At 43.5% G+C, this 10,978-nt stretch overlaps 1 protein-coding gene across 1 annotated transcript in view; it reads left to right on the plus strand.

Moving 5' to 3' along the window:
- Window positions 1-6,120, plus strand: part of rfx3 (regulatory factor X, 3 (influences HLA class II expression)) — a gene marked incomplete at both ends in the record, with an annotated part of 31,660 nt that extends 25,540 nt beyond the window's left edge. The window contains 9 exons of the mRNA XM_080528835.1: window positions 2,077-2,192; window positions 2,379-2,494; window positions 2,749-2,903; window positions 2,988-3,085; window positions 3,260-3,409; window positions 3,648-3,856; window positions 4,033-4,186; window positions 4,830-4,872; window positions 5,846-6,120. Of these exons, the coding sequence (XP_080384961.1) occupies window positions 2,077-2,192; window positions 2,379-2,494; window positions 2,749-2,903; window positions 2,988-3,085; window positions 3,260-3,409; window positions 3,648-3,856; window positions 4,033-4,186; window positions 4,830-4,872; window positions 5,846-6,120 (1,316 nt within the window). The remainder of the gene's footprint in view (window positions 1-2,076; window positions 2,193-2,378; window positions 2,495-2,748; window positions 2,904-2,987; window positions 3,086-3,259; window positions 3,410-3,647; window positions 3,857-4,032; window positions 4,187-4,829; window positions 4,873-5,845) is intronic.
- Between the last annotated feature and the right edge of the window lie 4,858 nt (window positions 6,121-10,978).

The raw sequence follows: 10,978 nt of genomic DNA on the forward strand, positions 1-10,978 counted from the left end.
CAGGAGGTTATACTTCATAACAGGAGGCTATACTTCATAACAGGAGGCTATACTTCATAACAGAGGCTATACTTCATAACAGGAGGCTATACTTCATAACAGGAGACTATACTTCATAACAGGAGGCTATATTTCATAACAGGAGGCTATACTTCATAACAGGAGGCTATACTTCATAACAGGAGACTACTTCATAACAGGAGGTTATACTTCATAACAGGAGGCTATACTTCATAACAGGAGGCTATACTTCATAACAGGAGACTATACTTCATAACAGGAGGCTATACTTCATAACAGGAGGCTATACTTCATAACAGGAGGCTATACTTCATAACAGGAGGTTATACTTCATAACAGGAGGCTATACTTCATAACAGGAGGTTATACTTCATAACAGAGGCTATACTTCATAACAGAGGTTATACTTCATAACAGGAGGTTATACTTCATAACAGAGGCTATACTTCATAACAGAGGTTATACTTCATAACAGGAGGCTATACTTCATAACAGGAGGCTATACTTCATAACAGAGACTATACTTCATAACAGGAGACTATACTTCATAACAGGAGGCTATACTTCATAATTCAACACATCATAATAATAACTTTATTTATATAGTTATCATGTATCACATCATGTATCATGTATTTTGTATCAAGCACGTAAAAATGCACTCCATCCAGGACCGTGGATTGAACGACAGTAAAGATACTTTCTGAGATGCGCCGAGTTTTACTGAGGCAATTAAGACAGTTTCGTGTTGTGGAGGGTGAAACGAAAGCCCAACAACATTAAACTACCTAAACCACGCAACAGTCCGTTCTCCTCTTCGAGGAAATGTCAATAACTCCATGATCTAGATCTTTTATATTTTATAGATATAGATATATATTTTGGGATGGGTCTAGATCATATACCTTATTGCGGACCCACCAGAGCACTCTGTTTCAGGAGAGAGATGTCAGTGCCTGGGCATAGAGTTGGAGGTAGACCTTGGGGATGGATGGATGGATGGATGGATGGGCTGGCTCAGTCACAGTAGAGGCGGATGATAGAGTTGGAATACACACTGGGGGCCCTATTATGCACTTCTTAACTTGCCGTCTTAAGTCTTAATTAAGACGCACCGCCAGGTTAAGACCTACCGCCACCCTTATTATGCGCTTCATACGCGCTACTGCTATTATGCAGGTGTCGATAGGCGCCCACACATAACACGTAAGACTCCTGTGCATATATTACTCATTGTGGGAGTGTTCATATGTTAATGAAGTGCACTAGGCGCCCCTGCTATTATGCGGTCTGACTTTGCTCCTAGCGCTAAGAAGTGGTTTGAAAAGTTCTTAAGTTTAGACTTCATGCACGTTTTGAAACACGAGCGCGCCTCCGCGGTTTGCGCATGCATGTGAGCACACATGAACACGCACGTGGCTCCACGGCAAGACGTCAATTACGGTCACAGTATAAATGCCACCACTGGCAAATGTTAAGCCAGAGAGAGAGAACAATGGAATATATCCGAGGAAGGAATTGTGATAGACGAAGACGGCACGCCGAGCGCATATACCGGCAACGACTTTGTTACCTCGGGCTGAAAATCTCAAATCAATCCTGGATTCGTGATCTAAGCATTTTAGCGCTTTCAATTGGTGATCCAACTGTTAATAATGCTATAATATATTGCAATTACAATTATATTATAGCCTATTATTAAATATGTATAATATAGCCTATATATATTCTTTTATTTTGTTTACAGAGCAGCAATGCGGCCCTAGGTGTTTCACCCTCCCAGCAGACGCTGTATTGACTCTCGTGTCTGATACCACTTCACCAAAGAGCTCCGCTGAGTGCCACTGTCAACAGTCTGCTGACTGTTCATATTTCTCTCTCTCTGTCTCTCTCTCTCTCTCTCTCTCTCTCTGTTCTGTTCTGTTCTGTTCTGTTCTGTTGGGATGAACTGTTCTATCTTTATACTGTTGATTTCGATGTTTACTGTTGTTGATTGCCCGAGGTCGGCAAGGAAATGTAAACAGATTTTCATTCACTCCACCCCCCCGCCCCCAGACGCATCACGAGCGCTGCCTGACTTTGTGGAGCTGGATCTGGGAGACACCAACGTGGACAACATCAGCCCAGAGGACATCAAAGCTCTCCAGACGCTGTACAGAGAGCACTGTGAGGTCAGAGACACCCCCCCCCCCCTCTAACCCCTCTCACGTAACATCCCCCCCCTCTAACCCCTCTCACGTAACATCCCCGATCACATTTCACTCTCGCCGAGCTGTCCGTTTCAGTTGGCCCCCCGCCCTCTCGCTGTGGCGTTCACCAGTGTCTGACCTTGGGGTCGAACACTTCCTGTGTTGCAGGCCATCCTGGACGTGGTTGTGAACCTTCAGTTCAGTCTAATAGAGAAGCTGTGGCAGACGTTCTGGCGTTACTCCCCCTCCGACTCTGTAGAGGGCTCCACCATCACAGAGAACAGGTGAGCATACGGTAGCACACACACACACACACAACACACCCTCTGTGTTGTCCGGTGGAACGAGCTTCCCACGGCTGTCAGAGCTACAGAATCACTCCCCATCTTCCGTCGGAGACTCAAGACCCATCTCTTCAGGCTACACCTTAACTATCCCTCCCGAGACATCTACTACCCCCTGTACTGTTTTTCTGTGTGTGTGTGTGTGTGTGTGTGTGTGTTTCACCATTGACCCCTGACCCCTGGGTGTTCCACAGTGGGATCAGTGAGATCGAGGGACGTCTGCCCTGCTCCAGTCTGCTGGTGCTCTGTAGGAACGAGGTTGTGATCAAGTGGATGAACGGCTGTGATCACCTGATGTACCAGGCCCTAGTGGAGATCCTCATCCCTGATGTCCTCAGACCCATCCCCAGTGAGTGACCCCCTCCACTCCCTAATCAGTCCCTAGAGCAGGGATGAGGATTCACATTATGTCCTTGCATCTTTCTGTCTCTAGGTGCCTTGACCCAAGCCATCCGCAATTTTGCCAAAAGCCTGGAAGGCTGGCTCAACATTGCCATGAATGACATTCCCCAGAGAATGATCCAGACCAAGGTACTGCACTCTCACACATTTGGAAATCAACTCATGTTTCCTCCTTTCCTTCCCCTGATTTTGATCCGTTAAGGGATTGGCCTCCTTTAAAAAAAATAAAATAAAAAATAAAACACAAGAGTTGTAGTTTGCTGTAATTTGATGGGTGTGTGTGTTTCTGGTTTGTGGCTGCAGGTTGCTGCTGTTAGTGCCTTTGCCCAGACTCTGCGTAGATACACGTCTCTGAACCACCTGGCCCAGGCAGCGCGCGCCGTGCTGCAGAACACCTCCCAGATCAACCAGATGCTGAGCGATCTGAACCGCGTCGATTTCGCCAACGTGCAGGTCTGTCCGTCTTGTCCTCCGTCTGTGTCCCCAGACTGTCCTCTGTCTGTCCCCTGTTCCAACCACCACCTGTTCTGTCTTTATTGTGACCTTTTCCTTCTGTCTGATTTGAAGTATTGAATGTGTATCGTCCAAGGATTTCTCTCTCTCTCTCTCTCTTGCTCTCTCCCTCTCTGTGAGACTTGCCTCCCCCCTCTGACTCACCCCCTCCCCCTCTCTCTCTCCTCTCTGGCTACAGGAGCAGGCATCGTGGGTGTGTCAGTGTGAGGAGGGCGTGGTGCAGCGGTTAGAGCAGGACTTCAAGGCCACCCTGCAGCAGCAGAGCTCTCTGGAGCAGTGGGCCGCCTGGCTGGACAACGTGGTCACTCAGGTCCTCAAGCCCTACGAGGACCGGCCCAGCTTCCCCAAGGCCGCACGCCAGTTCCTGCTCAAGTGGTCCTTCTATAGGTCAGCTGAACTTACCACGGCACAGAAATAAACACCCACATTAAGATGTTGTTACACACGCACTGTTTCTACATCCAAGAGAATTGCTCCCTGTTGTTGTTGTTGTTGTTGTTCATTGGGGGTTGATGGGTATGTCAGACTTGAAGGCGTCATGGTGTTCTGGTGTGCTCTGGCAGCTCCATGGTGATCAGAGACTTGACCCTGCGCAGCGCTGCCAGTTTTGGCTCTTTCCACCTGATCCGCCTGCTTTACGACGAGTACATGTTCTACCTGGTGGAACACCGCGTTGCTCAGGCAACCGGAGAGACACCCATTGGTATCATGGGAGAGGTGAGGAAGCATGAAACAGACACACACACTCTTATTCGCTCGCATTTTGTCTTCTTTTAACTCTCCCACCAGTTGGATTTGAAATCAAACAATTACTTTGGGTCGAAGTAGAGATTCTCAGCTTTAATTCAATCAATGGGGGTTTCAGATGGGGTCTGCCATTTAGAAAGTACAAGATTTTTATTTTTTTTACCCGCCCTATTTCAAGGGCTCCAAAAGTATTGGAGGAAATCATATAATGTCCAAATAAAGTGCTCATATTTTTGACATTTCGGTTATGTTTCGGATTGATTTTTCTGATACGTCAGCCTCATAATGGCTTCCTTGACTTTCATTGACATCGCCTCATCTTGACAGATACCAATAGCAGACTCCAAAGGCAAATGCCAAGCCTGAAATGATGTGACGGAACACGCCAATCCAATTTTCCAATACTTTTGGCTCCCTGAAATAAATCTGAAAATCAAATCAAAAGAAGACAATGAATCAAAGCTGAGAATCTGTACAATCAGAATCTGGACACTGTATATCATCACTGTGCCTCTCTCTCTCTCTCTCTCTCTCTCTCTCTCTCTCTCTCTCTCTCTCTCTCTCTCAGCCAATCTCATTTGGGATTTCTTTTGTGTTGCTTTATGTATTTCAGTTTGAAGACCTCAGCACCATGTCCTTTGCTCACATGGACAAAGGTAAGTGGCCAATGACAATGACAAGTCTTGTTTCTGTGGTACATTGTACTAGCAGTGAAATGTAGGGCCCATGTCTGTGCGTCATTCTTCTTTTGTGGCACAGCTCTCGATAGTCAAGGCTATTTCCTCTCACTCTCAGCATGCCGCCATGCAGAAGGGCAACCGTTGCTATGATCCCCTGTGACTGTTCAACCAATTTGATGCTTGCTTCCAAAGACCGTTTTATTCATATTATATGTGAAGTTAAATTGAACATGAAATAGAGCAAAACAACCAGCTATATTCTTTTTGTAATGCCTTTACCACAGTTTGTGATCAGTTTGTTCGACAAGAGACCCATTGAAGTATATAGATTCTAAGGCCTGGACTACACGTATATGGATATGTTTTTAAGCAGATATTTTTTTGTCCTCGTTTAAGAATAAGAAAAATAAAACAAAAATATCTCTGTCCATACCAAAAGCCAAAACTGAACACGATCTGTCAAATACCGTAGAAGAACGTTATGGGCATGCGCAGTCAGTTGTAATCAAACAGCAGCAGTGACTCAAAACGTAAACAGACCAAACTCTTTGAAACAGACAGAAAAGCAAGTTATGGCGACCAAGAAGAAAGCAAAAACGGATTATTTTGTGTGGACTGACAATGAAGTTGAGCCATTGTTGCTGTTGACAACCGTTTTGCTTCAATGCACATGTGTGAACGGCTTGACACTTGACGTCATTGCTTCAACACCAGCTCCGTTTAACATAACCACACTGATCCACTCAATCGGATATTTTTTATTTCTTTTTTTATCCGTTTAGAGAAATCTCAGTTCATGTGAGTGAAAACGCTGTGTTCGTATGGTTGAGAAGCCCAATTGTACCAAAAATTGCGTTTAGAAAAATATCCATATACGTGTAGTCCAGGCCTAAGTGGTCCATCAGGACTGACTGTCACAATGGTGTGCTCCTGCCCTGCTCCTCTCTAGATGATGTAAGTGAGAGTGACCTGGATGATGACATGGAGGAGTGTGGTGAGCCGCTGGCCAAGCGGGAAAAGGCAGAGCACGAGGTGATCCAGGTGATCCAGGTGGGGGGGATGGAGGACGGTAGTCACCCTGTGGTGGGGGTGGTCCAGCCTGGCATCCTCCACTCGCTCCCCCAGCCCCCCCAGGACCACGCCGAGCACATCCTCACACCCTCAGCTGGCACACCCACCATACGCCACTGCAGCGCCACAGGCAACACCTATGCCTCCGTCTGAGGGAGACGCCAACCTGGGCATATCTCCCCCCCCCTCTCTCCATCTCCCTCTCTCTCTCTCTCTCTCTCTCTCTCTGTCCTGCTCTCTCACACGTCTGCTCTTTCCCTCTGTCGTGTGCTGTGTTTCTCTGCACTCCTGTCGTGGCCCCGGGCCAGTAGAGCAGCTTTAAGATCATGAGTACGTACAGCTGCTGTCACACTACCGGTGTATAGAGTTAGATGTGGTCTCTGTGCTGGCTATGCTAGGATGATGGGAGAGAACTATGTGGATGTGCTGCTCTTGCTGGCATCCTTTATCTCTGTTCTACCCATTTGACTTATGTGATGCTGATAGGTGTCCATTTGACTTATGTGATGCTGCCTTGTATAGGCGTGGGGCTACCGACCTGAGCTGTATAGACGGGAGGGCCCCATTTTAAATGAGAGATCAGATCTCACACATATTTACTGATGTCTCAAAGCTCAAATCCAAGCCACCAGCCCAGGAGAGCAATGTCATTTGCAAAAGACTTGCATCTTTCTAGATTAGATTGTTTAGTGTGTATATAGTGTTATAGTATAGTTTACAAACAAACACACATTGGTGCTATCCTGTTACATTACCAGATATCCCTCCCAATCATGAGATGATACAAGTTCTTAAAGAGGAAAGCGTTGACACATTCCAATTGGAGACCTGAGATATATGATTTTCTTTTGTATTTGTAGTACCGGTAAGCTATTTGCTAGGCTTTGTTTAAATATGAAATGATGGAATTTGATAGCTTATAATGTGAGTGCTTTGCATCTTTATGATTTATTGAATAGTGTCCCCTAATGACCACTGATGGCCTTCAGCCACGCAGAAAGTTTTGTTGACAAAGAAAGACATACTGTTATCTGTGCTGCTACTGTATATATATACGAGGTAAGAGGTAGGGTTTCTGTGCACTTAATGCATAACATGGAGTGCTCTTATTGCCTTGGTTTGTTGTTATTTTAGATGCTCAATAGTGTGGTCAATGTGATTAGTTGTACTCTTATAATCTACTTACATGGTGTGTGTGTGTGTGTGTGTGTGTGTGTGTGTGTGTGTGTGTGTGTGTGTGTGTGTGTGTGTGTGTGTGTTTTTGCAGTTTCTATCTTGGGAGATTTCTTAAGTTCTGAATGGACCAAAAACATACTAACCAGAGAAAACTGTCAGAGAGTGAGCCCCAGTGGCTGCTGTGAGGCTGCGTTTCCTGCCCCAACAGTGCCGTGTTGCAGAGCAGAGTGAATGTCAGGGATTCTATGTACCTCGGCTTTATCGTAGTGCCTTAACCTAACTGCAGCTGTTCATGTAGTCCTGACTGATTGTGTGGTTTTTGAGAGCACACAGCTCCTCTGCATTGTCCCAGCCACAGCTTTTGGCTCTCCCTGGTGACTTGTGGCTGGATTTGGGCTAGCGCATCAGTGTAAGGACTGGGGAGGTACAGGCTCCGAGACGCACCTCTCTCTCCACTCAAGGCCTGTTCTTGTTTTTGGCCTCTGCTATTGGGTGAAGTATGCATGTGGGTGCGTCTGTGCGTGAGCGCGTGTCTGTGCGTGAGCGCGTGTCTGTGCGTGAGCGCGTGTCTGTGCGTGCGTGCGTGCGTGTGTGTGCGTGCGTGCGTATGAATGAGTTAATGCGTGTGTGCACGTCTGCCTGCCTGTGTGTTTGAGCCCACCCACAAGTCACCCTACCTCACACCAGTGGTGCCAGCCCTTTGACACATGCAGCACACATGCAGTCACCAAACATTGTTCTCTCAAACACACATTACACATAAATACACACACACATACACACATACTTGCTCCGCATCTCTCATAACACACAACATCCCCTCTCACGCCACACAACTTAAATACATATTTTCATTCCAGCCTCTTCAGTTCTCAGTCCACCGCTTCATCCCCCCTTATTCTCTACATTTTAAAGTGCATATTTGTATAGTGGACCAAAAGTAGATATTTTCGGATATTTAAAGATATATATATAGATATATATATATAAGGATAATACAGAACATGTATTCATTTTTGTTTCTTTCTTTTTCATGTGGTTGAACGTCATCTGTGGTTGTTTCTTTGGTAGCTCTTCTGTAATTGGTTGATTGACTGTGAAATGAGATGGGGCATGGGGACCAGCTTCTGACTACACTGGACACTAATTTTGTACTTGAACTGTTATTGATAGCTTTTAGGTAATGGAAAACCATGGAAGCAAAAATGTGTTGAACTGGAAAATCTTGTTACTACTGAAATTACTTTATTACTGTGTTTTTACTCTCATATCTGGAGAACTGTCTGCACCAATGCTTCCATAGACTTTATTTATTGGTATTTATTGTGCTTTTGTTTCACTATTTCAGAAGTTATTCTTAAGTTATGCACCTTCAATCCATGCTTAAACCAGTCTCATCAATGACATTATAACTTCTGAAGAATCTTGCTACTGAGAAACAAAATTACCTACAAAAGGATTGAAAATTCTGTTTTCAGACAATTGAGGATTTAATTCATTGACTACATTTTCTTTAGTTGTATGGTACTTTTGTGCATTTTCACATGGCAATCATGCTTTTATGATCTATATGAGAAAGGGCCATTGTAATGACATTGCCTTGCATTAGTTTTCATCCAAGATATTAAGTGCATTCACTTTAGACTGAAGAAGGTCATTGACCTTCACCTACAGGTGATAGAAGGCCTTGGGCATTTGTTTACATGTCAAACTCTGACCACACAGATATGAAAGGAAACTTCTTTCTTACTTACTGTCACTCAACATGCAGTTACAGGTGGCTTTTGAACGTAAACCTGTTTTGACTTTTTTGAAAATAGAAATAAGGAAAAGAAAAAAAAGATGTAAAGATTATGTGTGTGTTTATTTGTGCCTGGAGTGCAAACAGATTACAGAATCTCTTAATTTTACCTTGAATATGTGCTTTAGAATCTTGACAGTGCATTTTTGTTTGTCTTGCATGCCTTTTTGTGCTGCTATGCTATTGGTTTGTCTATTTTGCTTATTTTCTTTTGAATATGTGCCAGACAGTTAATACTGTTTTCATTCTGCAACCTCATGAAGCCCGCTTGTTTTAACACTGGATTCAAGCCAATACTGTCAACACACATTTTGTTTTAATTGTAAATAAAAAATCTTAATTTGATATTTATTTGTAAATGAAAAACCGGGCCTTCCCTTTTTTTCCTGTAAATTCTTTTTCAAAAGAGCCCATTTCAAACCTAAAAAGTGTATATATCCAACAACAAAATCTTGACATCCTGCAAACATATCAGCTAATCCTCAACTACTTCAGTTGGGGGAATATACCTGCGTCTCCACCTTGAGAATATGGCAGCTTCACTGACCCATAGAAGACTCCAGTGCCTTTTATTTCACCCTAACCAGTCAAGGGGGGAGGGGGGGGGGTTACACTACAGTATGTCTCTGGAAATGACTATTGGTCTCTGGTGGGCTGACTGACCCCACAGCTGCAGATACAGGCTACAGCAGACACTCCATAGTAGAGGTGAAGATGGCTGATCAGGCTGAGAAGAGAATGAGCTGCGGCGTCATCGAGGTTTCCCCTGGGGCCTCATCCACACTCATCAACAATCACTGACCACACAGGACTGTTGGGCTGAGCATTAGGAGAACACTACTGTATAGATTTACTGCATCACTACACTAACAGGAAGACATGAGGAGTAGAGCTGGATTGGGTTATTTGCCAATGACAACACTGTACTATTCATAGTTATCATGATCATCATTTCTTTTGTCAAATGACTATTCACTGATTGCTGTTTTTGCTTTGTTCAGTTTGATGAAGATGTTTCTGATCTATTTTAAGTGCCATTTGACAGTCTAGTGAGTTGTGGCCCGCTGTAGCGCGCTCTAATGCAAGCACAAGCATTTGGCAGTGGAGATCTGGGGAGACCTTTAGTTCAATTCACCCCAGACATAACCAAGATGTAAATATAGACAGCAATGGGAAGAAAGGATATTTATTGACTGTGTCTTATCTATTTGTTTTGTTCTTTTGGATGAGTTTTATTATCAGATATGTTGGCAAAAAGTACTTTGTGATTTCTCTTTTCCTCTTTTTGGATAATGTATTGTATTAATATATATATATACATATATCTCATGTGACCTTTCTTTTTGTGTGTTGTTTCAAGTAACCTCTTAGTATATGATATCTTCTTAAATTGGCAAGAGCAAACCAATAAGTGTAGGGTGATTTGTATTGTGTATTTTACATAAAAGATGAGGAAAACGGGGGAACTTTTATATTTATAAAGGCATATATTAACATTTAGTGTGTCGTAATGACGAAAATATAGGAAATATTAAAGACACATGTAGTTTGGTTTTCTGAATATTTCAGACTTGAGCTCAGGCTAGCTTATTAGTGTTGTTTTCTTAAAATGTGTGGCTTGTCTTTAAATTACCGTAATAAACTTTTTCTTGTTTCAATGTATTGTCTTTCCTGTTTTCCCATAGATTCTACTATGAATTACACTAGTCAACAGTGAACAACCAAACATGTAGGCCTGCTTGTGAAAAGGAAATTACGTTGATCCACACCGCCATTCAGTATTTTACACATTGTAGTCATATAGTTCCTTACCCTAAAAGTAGTCTATGGGCCAGAAGAAATTGTAATTAATGGTTAATATTTGTTTAATAGCCACTATCTACTAAGTTTTGCTAACTAGCAACAGCAAACCCCACATATTGGGAGTGATAAGGGCTGCTTTTCCAAGTTACAACAAGAATCACATTACCGTACATGGTTCAGTATCTCAATATTTATTTCCATGAATTGTAGATACAGTTGATTAAGGTAGAG

The sequence above is a fragment of the Nansenia antarctica genome, assembly GCF_963989245.1.
Source record: "Nansenia antarctica genome assembly, chromosome: 4".
NCBI lineage: Eukaryota > Metazoa > Chordata > Actinopteri > Argentiniformes > Microstomatidae > Nansenia > Nansenia antarctica.